This window comes from Leiobunum rupestre, chromosome 11, assembly GCF_980474605.1.
Source record: "Leiobunum rupestre chromosome 11, qqLeiRupe1.1.hap1, whole genome shotgun sequence".
Lineage (NCBI taxonomy): Eukaryota > Metazoa > Arthropoda > Arachnida > Opiliones > Sclerosomatidae > Leiobunum > Leiobunum rupestre.
In genome coordinates this window covers 33,787,431-33,805,825 of record NC_143394.1, presented here as the reverse complement: position 1 = coordinate 33,805,825, position 18,395 = coordinate 33,787,431, and the positions used below count along the sequence as shown (strand labels likewise).

At 35.9% G+C, this 18,395-nt stretch overlaps 1 protein-coding gene across 2 annotated transcripts in view; it reads right to left on the bottom strand.

The window, feature by feature from the left end:
- Positions 1–150: 150 nt before the first annotated feature.
- Sema2a (Semaphorin 2a) overlaps positions 151–18,395 on the bottom strand; it is a 216,565-nt gene continuing 198,320 nt past the window's right edge. For both annotated transcript variants that reach the window (XM_090162799.1, XM_090162798.1), the window contains exons 4-16: positions 6,716–6,784; positions 6,273–6,483; positions 6,031–6,198; positions 4,171–4,292; positions 3,249–3,357; positions 3,120–3,180; positions 2,716–3,056; positions 2,534–2,655; positions 2,025–2,176; positions 1,903–1,949; positions 1,559–1,840; positions 1,357–1,466; positions 151–1,264 (exon numbers count right to left, since the gene is read on the bottom strand). In XM_090162799.1, the coding sequence (XP_090018925.1) occupies positions 1,208–1,264; positions 1,357–1,466; positions 1,559–1,840; positions 1,903–1,949; positions 2,025–2,176; positions 2,534–2,655; positions 2,716–3,056; positions 3,120–3,180; positions 3,249–3,357; positions 4,171–4,292; positions 6,031–6,198; positions 6,273–6,483; positions 6,716–6,784 (1,851 nt within the window). In that variant the 3' untranslated portion in view covers positions 151–1,207. The remainder of the gene's footprint in view (positions 1,265–1,356; positions 1,467–1,558; positions 1,841–1,902; positions 1,950–2,024; positions 2,177–2,533; positions 2,656–2,715; positions 3,057–3,119; positions 3,181–3,248; positions 3,358–4,170; positions 4,293–6,030; positions 6,199–6,272; positions 6,484–6,715; positions 6,785–18,395) is intronic.

Genomic DNA, 18,395 nt, shown 5'->3' with positions numbered 1-18,395 from the left:
ACGATCTACGCTACGCGCTAAATATTTGATTATCGCCTTCTGCTATTATTTTTCTCCCCATTTATGACGGGAAAGGCGGCAAATTTAAAAAAAAATTAAATAAATCTCCGTAATTCACTTTAAATAAAAAATTTATTTAAAAACAGTCATGTAAAATGCACAAATGTAAAGAAAATGAAATTATTGGCATATTTCCTGTTAAAATAAACAACGACGATTCAATCTTGGTTTTAACATTTAAAGGCCACTTTCAAAATGAATATTTCACTTGAAAATGACAATTTAAATGATATCAGATTGTACGCTTCCTTTTAAATAGCAAAACCTTATGTGACCTAACTATATTAATAATGTAATTTTTTGTCTTTTAGCAAATATCGTCATAAATACTGTTATAGCTTTAAGTAGACCAAAAATGTTTCTTCGGATCATTTCTTGGTACCGATATACTCCAAAATGTTTGCTGCCAGGGAACACATTTTTAAATAGTAACTGTCTAGAGTAAATGATTTCTTTACAGATAAATACAACAAAAATTAATTACAACGAAATAAAAATATAATGATCACATACTCGAGATGATTTTGGCTAATGAAATATAAAAACTAGCGTAACAACTGTTTACTCTTTAAAACAAATGCGAAATACTGAGGTAAATAAAAATATCAACAAAAATGTCCAATTTACCCTAAACCTCTAATGATTACGTGGAAAAAAAACCTATACTTGTGACATTCACACTTTACAAATAACCATTTCATTAAATTTGCAAAATTATTTATCTTTTTTTAATTAAAGTAAAAATGTTTCGATTATAGTTCTCTCTATTAAGCTATTGCGGAGAACACGGGGGAATCTTTATATTTAATATATTTGGTACTATGCACACCAAAAGATTCTTTATACACAGTATGTCTTTCAATTAGGAGTCGATATCTTGAAGGAGGCTAAAAATTGTCTCTATGTACATTTAATGGGAGGAGCCTGATAGAAGATATTTATTATTGAGTTTGTTTTTAAACACGGGGATGTTGGTTTTGTTAAAGATATTATTTCCCATTTGGTTCATTCTCAAGACGCAGGGTCCGCCGGGTGGAAGAAACACATTAAATTATTCTCGTTGAGCAAAATGAGATATTTATCTCTTGACCATCTCGTAATAGTATTACTATTACAAGTTGTAAAAAGCTCATCTAATGTAATTAGTTTAAAGTGATGGGTTTCCTTGGTATGTCACGTCATTCGGATGAGCACTTTGACATTTCTAATAAATTAAAAAAAAAATAGGCATTGGAATTTGGCTTATAATTTAAAAAAGCTTGAAATCTTAACCAAAATATGAATAAACATTATTACCGCTTGCTTGTTTTGCCAAGTTTTCATCGCAGCCTTGTACTTTTCAAATTCATGGCACCAGTCAGAGTAGATTTTACGATAGTCAGCCTCAGTTGGGGCACTGCATGTTTCTGTTTGTAAAATATTAACAATGGTGTAAAAATAAATCCAAATAAATTGTAAAAATATCTAAAATAAGGCGTTTGTAAAAATAAAATCTTACTCGTGTCAACAGTTATGTTATAGCTACACAGAGTACTAGTTCCTAGTTTACAGTCATATCTTCCGCTATCTCTTTCCGTAATTGACATTATGACCAATCCGTGATCGCTGGTATAGATGTACTTGTCTTTCCGTTGCTGTACTTCGTACTTGCCCTTTTCGCGGGTATAGTGGTACCAACGCAAGTTTCCAACACCTAAAATGTCCAAGTCAGGTATATGGACTGGACAGGCCAAGTGTACGCTTTGACCCCAATAAACTCTAAGTGGTTTATTCTTTACACCTAAAGCAATGAGTGATTTTCATTAGTAACCTAATATTTAGTGGTTTAAAGTAATTCCTTACTATTATCACAGATTCCTGGAGTTGCGTTAGTCACATCTTGCAGAAGTCTACGATTAAGTAAATTTTACTAACTGGTATTTTAAATATTTTTCAAATAAGTTTTAAAAGGGAGTGGGAATTACCCAGTAACGAAAGCCTTGCACTCATTACGTTCTTTATCCCATCCACAATATGGATCCTGGATGCATTGTAAGCAATTTTCGTAGCGAGCTTTGCACATGACTAGGCTAAATTGTCTCACTGATTGGTCAGAGCCCACATAAAGGGACTTGTGCTGTAAAATCAAAGAATAAAATCTCTATAAAAATATTACTATAATTTTAGTTAAATAGGCTGAACTCTCGAAAAATAAGTGTAAAAATACGTCATGAGATAGGCCACATCACGCTTTAGCATTGAAAATTACATTTCACTGTCACAAGGAAAATTAGACCTTCTATGGAAGGCATGCAGAAAATGGGAAGGTAAACTGGGTTCTACATATCCAGAAAATGAAATAATTCCCGTTGTGGTTTCAAAAATATGATGAGATACGCTATATAGAATGTTAAATTTTTTTGTAACTCTTAGAATAATATAAGCCATGACATATCTCTCCAAAATAATGGTATTAATCTTTGAAAAAAATTACTTTAGACGAAATATCCATAGCTCTAACTGGCTCTGGAGTTGTTGCCTCAAAAATATCAACCAAGTTTGAATGTTCGACGCCATTGGAAAACCATTCCACAAGTTTGTACACATAGCCTTCGTCTAAATTAAGATATTAAATTAAGTTTAACATATAAATCAATGCTGTGCTAAAGAACTTACTTGTTCCAACGTAATAGACCGTATAAGGAATACCATCAACTTCAATGTTTTCCACAACCAATTTTAAAAATATTACGTCCTTTTTGTAGAAAACAGGTTTTTCATTATCATGAGTGACTGCGGAGTCCATAAGGGGATGCCCACGAATGAAATTTAAGACTGAATCCGGTAAAGTCTGGGTGTCGTTAACGCAGAGACCAGGTCGGGGTTCAGGAACTTTATTATTTGGTATTGGCAGCCAGGCTGATGAAGACCCGGCTTGTTCTTTAAATTTCCCATTAAACACTTTTTGAATCGAATCTAAACTATAAGTGCAAATGGCGGACCCAACTAAGCCATTTCTAAATTCAGAAAAATTATAATTACAGTACAATATTAGTATTCTCAAATACAGTAGAACTTACGTGTTAGTAGTAAATATAGCGTAAAATTTTTTGTCATTGTCCGGATGTTTATAGACGTTTTCTGAAACCAGGAAGACAATGAGACCCCTAAATTTTTAATTTACATAATTAAATATTTAGGATTCTTACGAATTTCATTAAAATAGAAAGGGAATTCGCCAGGAATAGAACAATTAAGTCTTGCTTTCAAATAAGATGCCCAGTTTGTGCTAAGAATATTTCTTCCACCAACATCACTCTATTAAAAAAATTAATACAATTGTTATTTTTGCAATAGAGAGTTAAAATATTCAACACTATTTCTAAGGTCTTAAAAAACAAATGTTATATAAAATATATCTAGTTTTTTATGTACTTCTGATAGTAGAGTAACCAAGAACATATCGAGGAATTTGAGAACAAACAAACACGGAATTATGAAATAGCAGCTGATTACTGCTCAGGCTCTGCCTACGCCACATTCGGCTGAAAGGGAACTACATTTAAATATGAAATAATATAAATTTTAGTTTTAAATATGAAATAGTAAAATAAAATAATTGACTGATTTAAAAATTACATTTTTGCATGTGACAGTATCTTTACATTGTGAGGTAAAGCAGGCTTATATACCCGCTTTTGTACCCTACCCTAACATGATATCACTTCTATCATTCTTATTATAAATATAATAATATTGAATGTCATTTAATTTTTTTTTAATTATATTAAAATAATTCATATTATAGTAGTATTATTGACCACCAGATGGCGACTAAATTTAGCTATCCCTACAAATTGACGGCTTTTAAAATTCATTTTGCGCGTGAAAATACTTCTACATGTTATGGTCAAAAAAGCAAGCGAAGAAGGCTGTGTGCCCAAGACATGTACCGGTAGTGTCGCGCGCTAAAACGTCAATTCAAAATCCGTCAATTGTGAAAAAAGTACATCATTGAATAGAATGGATACTTATTTGTTTGTTCGCAGTTACTTCAATTCGTTCTTGGTGCAACTGATATCATAACCAAAAAGTCGTGGGATAATTTCTAGAACAACTTTTACAACTTACTTTGCATATCCTCGCTACCCTGGAGTAAATATTTTTGCCACAGTTGATGTACTCCACGGCGCTTTCTCGGAAGAAGAAAAACACAAATTCTCCAATGTCGAAAGAACCAACAAACTGCGGTTCTGAAAAGAAATAAGAAATAAAAATTAGAGTAGAAAAACATCCCAAGAAAATATACAAAGGAATAACAGTGTAATCTTACCAAAATTAAAAACTAGTTATGGCGAATTTCGTAGTACTTTTTTTAAATTTATAAGGCCAAAGCCATGAAGCGTGGTATATGAAAATAAATGGCATTTCGTTTTTGAGGCACGAGTTAAAAAAATGAAGATAGAAAAATAGGAAGGAGATTTGCCATCCATCATAAGATAAGCTTCCGATCTTGGCAAGTTTCGCCACCAAGACACTTCTTTTTCTTCGTATAGTTGGTGGGGGAATGGCACTTATAAATGACCAGTGGCTATTCATTTGCCTGGACGGAAAAAAAAGGAAGCGAGACCCACTAGGTGACCCGCCAAAATATTCCCATAATAAAAATAGTCCCCTCGCTCTCCTAAGAAAAGAACTATAGCATTGTGAAATATTGGCCCACCTATACAAACCATAGTTTATGGTATTATTTTTAAACTTTGCGATAGGTGATGATATTTAACCGTCTCAGTCTAATTTTATTATAACGTCTTATACATGTGAATCTTTAAAATTTCAGTAACAATATGGCAAAGGCCATAATAGTAGTTTCACCCAAATTTTTATGGGCCGGGAGACTTTGAGTATCAATTGAGGTATCATTAACCTTCAGGTTTCGTACAAAATTTCCGGAATTAAATTCCCTAACATTTCCAGGTTTTCCCTGACCAAATTTCCAAATTTTCCTTGACCATTTTTGTAGAATAAAAGAATGGTTTGAGGTAAAAATCTTGAAAACGATTTTCTTTCAAAAATTTATTTGCCTGATTTTTTTGGGGTCATTTTAAAATTCCCTTACTTTTTGGGACCATTTTCAAATTCCTTGATTTTTCCCTGACATTTTGGAATAATTTTCAAATTCCCTGACCTTTTTTAAACATTTTCATATTCCCTGACTTTTCCAGGTCGTGTACGAACCCTCCATTTCTGGACCAACAGTTTTCAGAAATATCAGTGCCCAAATATATGCCCTCATCCTGATTTTGAAAATTTATATCGAACAACAAACCTCAATAGGTCTTTATATAAAATCATTCCCAACTGTTTTGCCCCCTTGCTGAACAATGCTGCCAGAACTTTGATGCCAGCTTTCGCAATATATAGAAAAACACGTTGTAAGTCCTGTCACAGTAACACAAACTCAATATTGGACTTTGGTGAGAATTTTATGGAAGGTACTTTTAATGTTTATTTGGAGGAGAAAAACCCCTATTTGATTTATAACAGCAGAGAAATACTGGCATCTTGGATTAACAATAGTAGTGCCTACTTGTATATATCACTCTAGCGTTCCGCGTGCATTTCCTAAGTGTTTGTTACGGGTTCTGCCTTGGTGAAGGCTACGTGTTACGGGAGTTTTTTAAATTCTCTGTTAAATTCGCCGAAGCGGCACTGCTGTTGCAAAAGTTATTTGCTTGTCAAGTTTTTTCAAGTGATATATACAGGTAGTCACTACTATTGTTAATCCAAGCTGGCATGGTTTGATAGATTGAAATATTACCGAGCTAATGATGCCTCAATTATAGTTTTATCAAGTACCGTTTAGCAGATATCGATATTTCGTGCTGGTCCATTCGCCAACATCAAAAACACTGGGACCACACAATCGAAAATAATAACTGCTCCTATATCTAGATGGGACAACGCTAAAATTTGCCAGTTTAAACTTACTGTCCAACCACTTGGAGTCGTATTTCACGGTTCTTTTAAACTGGTAAGCAGCCGTCTCATTGTTGTTCAAGTTGTAAAGATTGGTTCGGAAGATGACAGTGTCGGCTTTGCTAAATTCAGCCACGGTTCCACTGTAAAGCCCGCTTAATCCACCTGGATTACCGTGTTCTATAAAAAAACAAAATGGAGACTACATGAAGGTTAAAGTTCGAAGTGGCGTGATTAGTTATAAGTATACTCACCAACCCACACGGCAGTGGCGTTGTCCTCGGGGTCAAAAGGACATTTAGCGGCTCCGTTCCCTGTCCCAGGGTAATTCACAACCGTCATGTGCGTTTGATTTACTTGGAAAACGAAATCTCGCGGATCGTGGGCGTTGGTTCCGCAAACGTACATCTTGTTTCCATCGTCTATCGGTTGGATGACGCGAATATGATTGTGACAGTCGTATTGCTAAGAAGAAATTGAGAAAAATAGGGTTAAAAATGTTTCATTATTCAAAAAACGAGATCTAAATATTCGGACTATTAGCCCCTGTAAGGGTGCTCTACACGCGCTACATTCGTGTTCAAGGAGAAGATAAATTACAGGGTTTGAACAAAAGAGGTATCTGATATTTTAATTAATTTATTATTTTAATGAATCAACTTGGGGCAATTTAAGAAAATAAATAAATTTCAATTACCTCGGGTTTGCCCTTGTTGACGCAACTCTTGACGGCATCGCTGTGTGGTGTTACAACCAAAGAATCAGCCTGCAAAATAGAAAATAACACAAATTAGGCGATTTAACAACGACCTAAACATTTTATAACAAAAATTGTAGAACATTATCAATATGGTTAATAGGATTTTCAATTCGTTTTTCAAAGCACTATCTTTGTGAAGGAGCTTTGAGAGCGGAGTTTAACCAGGGTGGCTACAGTCGCGAGATCTTATTGAGCTCTTCTTGAGAGCAATACTTTTAAGTCGTGGATCCAATCAATAGCTTACGTACCCTCTTTTTAGATCCTTTTTAACCATCAAAATACGTTAATTAATGATAAAATAGGTAAATCTTTGCTGAGGACTAATTAATTCAAAAAGAACGTCGGTTACAAAAGCCATAGAAGTTTCCAAAATTCATTTTCTGATGTTTTTACTTATCTAGCCTAAGCATAAGTAACATAATAACAATAAGTATGACTCTTCCTATTGCTTTAATGCTAATTTTCTAACCGAACCTTTTTTCGGCACTGATACTCTCTTCAAGCTGTGACTTGGACTCGCGACTTACCGTTTTGGATGACTACTTTTTGATACAAATTTCAGCCTAATATCGGAGAGCACGTTCTGGAGTCGCGAGGGGCTTTGGCTTGGTTTTGAGGCCCGCGTGCGAATCACGCGTGATAAAAAACATGAGCACGTGGCGCCGAGAAAACCTTAATTTTTATCATTTTAGGCTAATATTCCGCCTATCTATCGGAAACAAGATATTGTGGCTTAGCGGAAGTCTCGCGTATTTTAAACACTAGAGGGCTCTGTGCTGAGAAAACATCTTGATTCTTGATTACGCAATAACTATGAAAATCAGTTTGGTTTTAAATCTCGTTAAATGTCATACTTATTTTTATTATATTACTTATGGCCTAAGTCATAATTTTATTTTTCGGCGGCAGCTGCGGTTGATCGAAACACTTTTTCAGCTTGGCAGGGAAAACGCGTTTATTACACGTTAAATTTTTAAGGCCTAGATAGATACTTATCTTGTAAGAGATATCTTATAAACTTCTGATAAAGTGTATCTGAGTAAATGGCGTCGGAAATGGAATTTAAAGTAAACAAACGCGTCGATTGAAATGAGAAAGCAGCGACAACGGCATCGGAAAATACCTCCGAGGCAAACTTTTCCGGAAAAGCACCCAATAGCAAAGGTATTCCAAGAATGCGCTAATGATTTATCGACTAAAAATCGTTTCCGAACCTCCGCCACGTCCTCCCATGGCCACCCTATTAATTGCGCTAGCACACTTACCAGAAGTAAATAATATCTCTTACGAAAGAAGTATGAATCTCAAGGACGTAAAAATTAAATCAGTACATTTGCTAGAGTCAGTTTTTCCGTCACATTTTTGCTCTAAATGGACGATTTAAATTAAAATGTAGGATAATATTTACTTTAAATTAAAAAATATAAATTTTTTTGACTTTTAACTTTTATTTAAAGAGCCACACCGGTTTTTGAAAAATTCGTTACATTTTTTTGACTTTTAACTTTTATTTAAAGAGCCACACCGGTTTTTGAAAAATTCGGCCCGAATTTAGTACGTGGTAGCAAATACGACCAATCCTATTCCGAAAAATAGCGCTAGAAACAGGTCAAATTCAAACGCCAGTGTGGCCCGTTAATTAGAATATTTAATTATTTATAAAACGTTCCTTGTTTTGTTCAAATACTTTAAGAAAATCAGGTTAATTAGAAATTTAACCCACATTATTTTTTATTCGAAAAGATTTTGAAAAACGTTACACAAAGCCGTGCAGCAGGGGCCCTGAAGAGACTAACATCAGAGATGAATACAAACTCAATAAAACAAAATTACACGGATCCCTTCTACCAAATACCAGCCCAGCCTATCAAGGAAAAAGTCATCCATTGCTATCCATCAGCGATCTGGTTTTTCTCAACCGAACGTACAAAAAAAATGCATATCGGATAAAGAATAAAAAATGTAAAATCCGGATGAAGCTGAAAATATGCCGAGAATGGCAATATTTCGGCGGATTACCAAATCGGGGATAAAAAAATTGGGCAGTAACTCGAGCAAAAGAATTTTTTACGGGAAATTTAAAACGTCCGGTTAAAGTGGGGGGAAAAGCTAAAAACCTAATCAATCGAAATAAACTATTTCGTACCAAATTGGACGTAAATGCGAGGAATTTAAACCGTAGTGAAATGTTTTACGGGTTATATCATAAGTAACGATTTTGGCGAATGCCTACTATTTTCACTAGCAAAATTACAGTCAGGTTCGAGAGGAAACGCGTTTATTTAATAGTTAACTTTATTTTTCGATAATCCCTATTTTACCAAATTTTTCCTTTTGAAAGCGTTTCAATTTTCAATAAACCTTGGACCGTTGCGACATCTTTAACAGGGAGTTCTAATAACTATTGACAACTGGTCGATTGCTTCGTGCGTAATTTAAATTTAGGTCATAAGTATCGCCGCCTACCGACCGATTTTTAAATTGAATATAAACCTAGAAATTCAAAATGTGTCTGCTATTTTTTCACCTATTTAGTTTACGGATATCAAGGCAGATGGCGCTAGTTTCCTAAGCTCGAGGTCTATATTAGAAGAAAATATTTTAATAGTTATATTATATTGGGGTAAGTCGAGTCCACTAATAAAGCATGGTCAAAGAGAAACACGTTATGATATTGCTTAATCTTTTGTCACATTTGATACAGTGGTACAGCTTACGTGAGCTCAATAAGCCAGTTTCAATAATATCTGACACACGCGGAATAGGGACTTGGCAGCATGACGTATATAATACGTCATCCATTCTTTTAACAATGAAAAAAAAAAGAATACCAGTATGGCAGCCATAGTCAAAGGTACGGCGTGACCTCAGTAACCTATGACGTCAGCTTAGGCTTCCTTTTTAAGTGACAAGTAATAGTTATTTTTAAAACTGATAGATGGCGGTGGGGTTATTGAAACTAGCTTATTAATAAAGGCTCATTTTCGATTCACTCTTTTAAACGACAATTTCGTCCCAGTTGCCATATTCGATCAGAATGAGCTTTACTGTGTCAGGGTGACCAGGGAAATTACACGAAACATTTATAGGAAAAATAGGAAATTTGAACGCGAATTATAAGAAAATATAGGATCCAAAATGTGTAAAATAAAGGAAAATATAGGAATCTATATAGGCAAATTAGAGGAAAATATAAAAATAGGCCAAATAAAGTAAAATATAGGATACGTATGGGTACACGACGACGAAAGGTTTTTGGGTTACACTACGCGGAAAAAACAAAGTTATTATTCTTGTGTATTATGACAACTATTGTTTGGTGGAAATTCAAAATAAAATTGAAAATCAAAATAAGTACAACAGGTAAAATGAATGAAAACTGGTGAAATTATAGGATAATATAGGAAATAAGGTAAAATTAAAGGAATTTATAGGAAGGCATTGACAATATAGGAAAAAAATAAAAAGGAAATATAGGAAGTCTGGTCACCCTGCTGTGTCTCTCCGATCTTAACTTTGTTGTTGACTTGAATTATTAGCCATCGTTCTTTCATAACAAAGCTTAAAGGATTCGATAATGTTTTAGCGAAATTGTAGGGCTTCAAAGTCATCCAAGAACGGGCGAGGATGAATCGAGAAGAAACATCATTTCACTTAAGTGCTTCTTTGTAAAAGTTCGGAGGGACTTTTTTCGTGGAAGACGGCACTTAAAAACCTTCATTAATCGATTTCTTTAGACGTCGCATCGGGCGTTTTCGTTTTTTAAAAAAAAGGCCCGTTCGACGAGCTTCAAGAAAGATTGAATAGCTGCAAAAAAGGGTAATCGCTTAAGCATTACCTAAAAATTCCGAAAGAACACCGCTGTACCGTGTTTCAACGTAATGTAATGGCACTTTGGCAGATTTTGCCCGATTACGCTTCTTGGAAGTACAGCCCCGGACAAAAGTTTTTGAACGCTTTGTTTTTCAAATGTTTCAAAAACCGTTCACAGTAGAAAGTCGATTAATACCTTTTTGGAAAGTTTAAAAAACGGAGAAACTTTCTGCTATTTTAAATTTTTAAATATTGAATAAGTATCCGACCGAGGCCTAATAAACCGAAACATCGCCTTTTCAACGAACACCGATCGACGCGCGGAATTGTTTTCTTTCCAAAACTGGATCCTGTTTCAAAATCGGACAAGTGGTTCCGATAAGATTGAGGAAAAACCAAAACCAAATATCGAGCTTATTAAGCTTAATCGAAATTCATTTCAAATTTAAGTCAGTTTTAGTTGGCAGCGAGGAATTGGCCGACGCCCCGGTATACGACTATTTTGAGTTGTTGACGGTGTTTTATGATATTTCTTCGTAGATTTTTCGGTAATTTAGGATCTTAATATCATATCTTATAGCTTTGTCAGTGTTTTAAGATCCTTCAATAGAAACATTTTACACGCGTCTATCCGCGATAGCCGGAGAAAGGATTACGTCGTTTTAGAGAAAGTGCCGTATTAAAATTGTTGGTTTTCAATGGAAGTTAGTTATTGAGTATACGTCATTAGCGAAACTTGAATGACAGGTAATTCATGTAAGTACCCCACCTGAGAAATGCTTCTTTTAATCTCGGAATTAAAGAACTTTGCCAAACCAGAAATGAATAAGATAAATAACCAAATGTCCAGATTCAAATTCCCTGACCATTTTAAGAGATTTTCCCTGACTTTTAGAGGCGAAATTTTATATTTTACTTTTATCAGAAGTTAATAAATTTAAATGGACTTATATTTCAGTAAAAAGATTATTGCAATGTTGAAAAAATTCGCCACTTTCGAGGAAATATATGATAATCATCGAATTTGCCGTAGATCTAGAGTAAAAATACCTTAATTCCCTGACATTTCCCTAATCTTTCACAGATTCTTAAAATTCCCTGACATTTCCCTGACTTTTTAGGCCCATTTTTTAATTCCCTGACTTTTCCCTGTTTTCCCTGACGTATCTACATATATCATGCTAATATTACTAATTTTATCTTCGCCGGATGCTTTCTGACAAAAGTAAATAAACCGAAGTTATCAGCCCGCTATATCTCTCATACTAACAAGGGGAGTGCCCAACGTGTTCATTGCCGATTTTATTCAAATTCGGCCGTAAAGTAGATCTATACGAGAGATGAAATTTCCCAAAAGGAGACGTTGCACTACCCATTCGATTTGCCATGGCAACCGAAAATGTTTTTGACCACTCAAAACTAAAAAAAGATTTTTTCCTTATTTTACCCCAAAAATGTTACAATTTACCCAAACTTGATGAAATTTACCTAATTGTAGTCCAAATTACCCATTTTCAAAAAATGAAATCCCATGCTTTTTTAAATGAAGTTTTTTGTTTTAAGTGGTCAAAACTATTTTCGGTTTCCATGGAAAATTGAATGGGTAGTGCAACGTCTCCTTTTGGGAAATTTCATATCTCATATAGGTCTACATTACGCCCGACTTTGAACAAAATCGGCCATGAAAACCTCGGGTCCCTTGTAATTGCACTTTCCATATCGGATCTCCCTTTAATCGACGTTCCCAAGGTATTGCGGATACTGAAATATTTTCAGAAAAGTGTTTGTTTTGGGTTTTACGATGACATTCAATAAAATTTATATTATTCTTACAAAAAAAACATATACATTTTCAAAAAAGCCAAAAAAAATCTGAATTTTTGTAGTCAAAAACGTTTATACAACCGCGAAACTCGAGTCTGGGTCTTCGCGAGATTAGTTAAACTCTTATTATTTTCAGTCGCGATGAAGCTATTTCTTTTGGAGCGTTAGTCGTGATTGATTTCTGAGCAGACCGCGAATATTTCCATTATTTAAAATTCGTGATTTTTTTAGGTTGGTCGGATATACAAATGCTAAGAAAAGTTGGGGTTTAAAATGAAAATAAATTACTTTTCGTCGGAGTAAAAGTATGGCCGCATTTTTTTCCCAGGGCGGAGGTATATAGCGCTCTCCTACCGGGTAGTGGATCAACGGTTTAAAGATGGATGGCACCCCACGGGCTTTTTGGCCCCTATTCTCTCTATCTCTCCTACGGATCTTTTCTCCTTCATACATACTCTTCGCTTTAGCCCCCTAATGTACACCGTCAATATGTATAAGGGGCAAAAGAGGAAAGCCAGAGTTCCATCCATAATTCTCCATCAAACGAAAAGTGAGAAAAACGCCAAAAAGGAATAAAAAAACACAAATTTTAGCCGTGTCTGGGATTTACCGGGCGCCATTACGGATTATTTGGGCCCTCACCCACGCCTAAAAACGTAAGGTAGAGGTCTTCGTTTGGTTGCACTACAACCCGGATTTCAACAGACAGTTTTCACAGTTAAAGCGACTGTCGGCTCTGTCATTGCCACCTGTATTATGAAAAGGCCCCTGTTATTAGACATGGCCATGAATCTATCCGATTCTTCGATTAGCCGGCACGCGTAAAAAGGGAGACTGAGCTGCCGCGTTAAGCCTTCGAAAATTAGAAACAGTTCCACGAGTCACCAAATTAACGGCTGAATATTAACCAAATAGATCGTTAACCGGTCTCATCTCTTACCTACGCCTCCTTCTACGCTTCTCTTTTCCAGCACGAATTTACTATTCGCGAATGTTGACTTTGTCGGAATAAAGTTTGGATTTCACTATGGGAAAATGCCAAGAAGACGCAAAAAATCATCGTAACCCTTGGCCTTGGTTTCCACTAGCGCGTCGTACAACTTTGGGACGTACAATCGTTTTCCATGACGCCCCCTAGTGGAAAACAAACTTAAAGCGACTGTCGGCTCCTGTATTATGAACAGGCCCCTGTTATATTAAGAGATGGCCATGAATCTATCTCATTCTTCGAAAAAAAGCGATTTTAGTGGAGAGCGTGGTGCCCTCTATTAATGGCAAAGGAAGCTAAAATTGAAAATAGCCAAATGAGAGCCTTTGTAGAGTATTATTTTTAGAGGACTTATACTCTATTTAGTGGGCTGTAACCTAAACTATATATATATATATAAAGAGCTATTTGATGTCGAGCCGACACTTGCTTTAAAGGGGAATGGTCAAGCTTTAACCAGTTAGATAGCCCTTTAGTCCGTTAAAAACTAAAATTTATGGCGAAAACCGCATCAAAAAATATTGAGTGGTTAATTTTTAATAAAAGTAATTTCGGGAAATTGAAAAGCGCGCGTCCGCTGCGACACCTGATGAGAAATCGGTGAGACAGAAAAACAACATAGAAGGCTAGAAGCGTGCGCTGCTGAAGACGCGAAAGATTTGTTTTGCACGCGCGGCGCGTTCCAGTTATACGTGAACTAAGCCTTAAAACCGTTAGGATAGTTCGCAAATCACTCACTAAGGTCGAAAATTCAAACCCAAATACTTGGCGTTATTTTGCGTTTCAACTTTTAAGGCCAAAAACTATTTTTAAAAAGACAAAATAAGGTACGTGTAAGTGTATTGAACGTCTTGTTGATCTTTTGATATGCAAATAAGGCGATATTTGGAAAAGCTTGGCCGTTCCCCTTTAAATAAAGACTCGAAAATATTTGGTCTACTAACGCCTGTAAAAGTGTTCCACACGCGCTACATCGGTGTTCAGGGAGAAGTAAAAAGTATAGGGTTTTAAACAACTAGCGCCATCTCTACGAAATAAGTGAAACGATGACGCGGGCAAAAGACAAATATCTCTAAAATGTGTCAAACTTTGTCATCGTAAGGTGGGGGCGATTCTTATTAATAAACCCGGTCCCTCATGAGTCTCCTCCCAACTCTGGCTCATAAATAAAGCGGAACTTGGGGGGGAAAACGCGTCTGCAAAGCAACTTTAATGTTGTTAAATTCACCAAGATCCCTGGCGCGTTGAATTAAGCCCAGTCCACCGAGCTCCAGTGAGCGCGCTTTTTTACCGCCCTCTACCGATTTTCGACGGTACTATACGGTACACTCTCCAAATATTTCAAAGCGAGAACACAATAAGGGGACAAAAAAAATCAACGAAAAAAATTGGATACGAAATCGGGTATTCGCGGCGCATCACGAACTCCGGGAATTATTTCGCCGGCGGCGACGAGCGTCGACTTTACAAAAGCAGATGTGACATTCCACCTATTTTCCCGTAGCGCCGGCGGACGACTGTTGAGCCGTCGAAGATGAGACGAGTACACCGTACCCCATCCGCCGTCTTACTCCGAACGGACGAGTCGAATCGGACTTGGGGGCGACGCTGTTCTGTTCTGATGGACAAGAACAGAGAAATAACAAGGGCTCCTCCTTTTTCTGGCGTACGTCGAAAGAGAAAAAGCACCGAGGAAAAAAGTTATCCTCCCAAAAAAGGAGCGGAAAGAGGTCTGGAAGTGGATGCACTTAGCCCCGTCCCCCCCCCTTTCCTCCATCTCTCGCATCCAGGAACAAAATCAAAAGAGAAGACGCTGTTTCTCTGCCCTTCGAAGTTACTAGACAATCTATAGGAGCCGAGCGCCCCCTCAAGGCGTTTCTACTCAGTCAAGACGCGACGCAAAATGGGAAATGCCAGTAGGCTAATTCCGAATAAAGCCTTAGCCTATACCTTTCTGCCCGAAGAGAAACCTCTTTCATATTTTATTTCGCCGCGGGACAACTTTTATTCGCCCAAGCAATTTCATCAATATTCCACCAAAATCCAACCAAAACAGACGATCCAACCAGGTAATCTTTACGAAAAATCTGCATAATAAATTTCATTTTGTAATAATAAAAAGAAACCAGATAGGATCTTACAAAGCCAATAAAGTTTTTAACTATGTACGCATTTGTAACAACAGAAGGATATAATATGATCGATATGGGTTCCAGCCTGCGCGAATAGACAAATGAGTATAGTTAGTGTACAGGGTTGCCAGTTTTTCACAATCAAATTCCCCGACTTTACCAGGTTTTCCCCGACCATCTCTGGAGATTTTCTCTGACTTATTTTGTGCCAAGATTTCGTATTTTTATAACCTATATTTTGGGAAAAAAAATCCTATTTGCAACCGAAATTAAATTCCCTGATTTATAGAATAATATTTAAAATTCCCTAAATTTTCTTTGATTTTTATACCCATGTTTAAATTCCCTGACTTTTTCAGGAATTCCAGGTTTTCCAGGTACCGTGGCAACCGTGGTGTAGGGAGCTGTTTGCTCGCGTGGCATGAAGGGCTTGCCACGACCCTCCTACGCATTGTAACTCGGCCACCTGGGATAAAGGCATTAAAAGTCGCTAGTTGATTTAGGCTAACTGATTATTATTATTGCCAAATTTTCCCTGACCATTTTTGTAGAATAAATGAATGTTTTGAGGTAAAATCTTGAAACATTTTGATTATGTATTGTTAATACATCTTTCCAAAATTTATTTGCTTAATTTTTTTGGAGCATATTAAAATTCCCTGACTTTTTCCTGAAAATTTGGAATCATTTTAAAATTCCCTGACTTTTTCCTGACCTTTTGGAAACCTTTTCAAATTCCCTGACTTTTCCAGGTCGTGTATCGCAAAACGAATTATGGATGTTCGTTTCTATACGTTTTTTCCCTTTTACGTTTTGTCTCGAATTTCTATATAATTCCTATATTATTTTAATTATATCTTTTCTAATAGTTAAGTGATGTTATTGGTAAACTAAGAAAGCTTCCATAATGCATTTCGTAAACACGTGTGGCGGCGCTGCTAGCTTGTATTACGACTATTTACTTTAAATTACTGTCATTTATTAACTATATTTTCCCGATTAATATATTAATAAAGTCACTTTGAAAAAGCAGAGGAAAACTGGAAAAGTACATATATATAGAGATCGGCGGAACAAATAAATTAACCGGCAAAATTTCGATTAATCATAAAAATTTTGGTTAACTGTTTATTTATGAACATTTTATACGAATAAACAACGATTTAACATGCAAAAATAATGGTTTTTTTCTGATATTTTTTGGATAATTGTCGGCTATGAATAAACATTGATTTATAATGTTTTTCGCGAAAATGGTAAAATTCCTCATAATTTCATATTATATTTATACGGGTTGAAAAGAGCAAAAGCTTTATTCGAGCTAAATATTTAGGCTTTAAACCAAATTCGTTTTTATGGCAATCATCGGGACCATCATAGTCTTCCTTAGCTGGTACATCTCCCCCCAATCCGATCGTGGTTCTAGTCTCATTTCTATTTCTATGGTTGCTACAAAATGATATGCTGTAAAGCTGGGAACACAACCAAAAAATAAAATTCCTTATAATCATATTTTTTAATTTATTCAGGACACAAAATTTAATTGTACAGCATAATAATATAGAACTAAAATTTATCAAATATTGGATCAGGGATGATGCAGTTTTTTCAGATTCAAATTCCCTGACTTTTCCAGGTTTTCCCTGACCATCTAAGGAAAATTTCCCTGCCTTATTTAGTGCAAAATTGCGCGATTTTGAACCTATATTTTAATTTTAGTAAAGGTTTCCCATTTGCAACCGGAATTAAATTTCCTGACTTTTCTGTTGACTATCTAATTCTCTGATATTTCCTGGTATTCCATGTTTTCCAGGTATGTATGAATCATGTATAAAAATATAAGATTTTATACAGGGTGTTCACAAAATTTTTAGATTCAAACTCCCTGACTACTCCCTGACCATTTTTCCCGCATTTTTTATTTTATATTTTCTTTTATCAGAAGTTAATAAATTTAAATGGACTTATATTTTAGTAAAAAGGTTATACCAATGTTGAAAAAAATTAGCGAAACTTTCAAGGAAATAAATTATAATCATAGAATTTTTCATACATCTAGCGTAAAATTACCTTCAAAAAGTGCCAAGATAAAATTAAATTCCCTGAATTTTTAAAAATTCAAAAATTCCCTGACTTTTTAGGCCCATTTTTAAATTCCCGGGTTTCCTTGACGTATGACAACCCTGTTAAAGTAATCATGGGACCCTTTTGGTTGAATGATAAAGTTAAATTTGATAATAGAGGAGAGGGCATAAAATAATACGGTGGCGGAGTGGTTAGCACTTTCGCCTCGCAGCAAGAGGAGCCGGGTTCGATCCCAGTTTGAAAACTCGGAACAACTCCTTCCGCGTTGAGTTTGCAAGTTCTCTCCCCACTGGTTTAAGGGGTTTTCCCCCGAGTTCTTCGGTTTCCCCTTCCATAAAAACTTGTCGAGTTTAACGGTAATAGTTAGTGTAGGGAGCTGTTGGCTCCTACGCATTGTAACCCGGCCACCTTAGTTAATGGCTTCAAAAGTCGCTTGATGACTTAGGCCTAAGGTGGTGCCTTGGGTATTAGCCTAGCTGATTATTATTATTATTCTTTCACGAGTATTATTCATAAGAAGTAAAATGGTCGAAGGTCATAAGGGTCAGGAAGACAAGGGCCCGCGTGGAAAGGAAAATATAGAGTGGAGGGGGTACAAGAATCCATCCCAGAAATGGACCGACGATGCTATTTCTGCCTTTCTCTCTTTTGTATTTGCTGGTAGCATCGGAGACGCGCCGCGAAAAACAGTGTCTGTGGGGAAGAGCCTTCATATATTGGAGTGAATGTATATCTAGATTCGCTTCATCGAGCCGCATCCATCGATATCGGAACT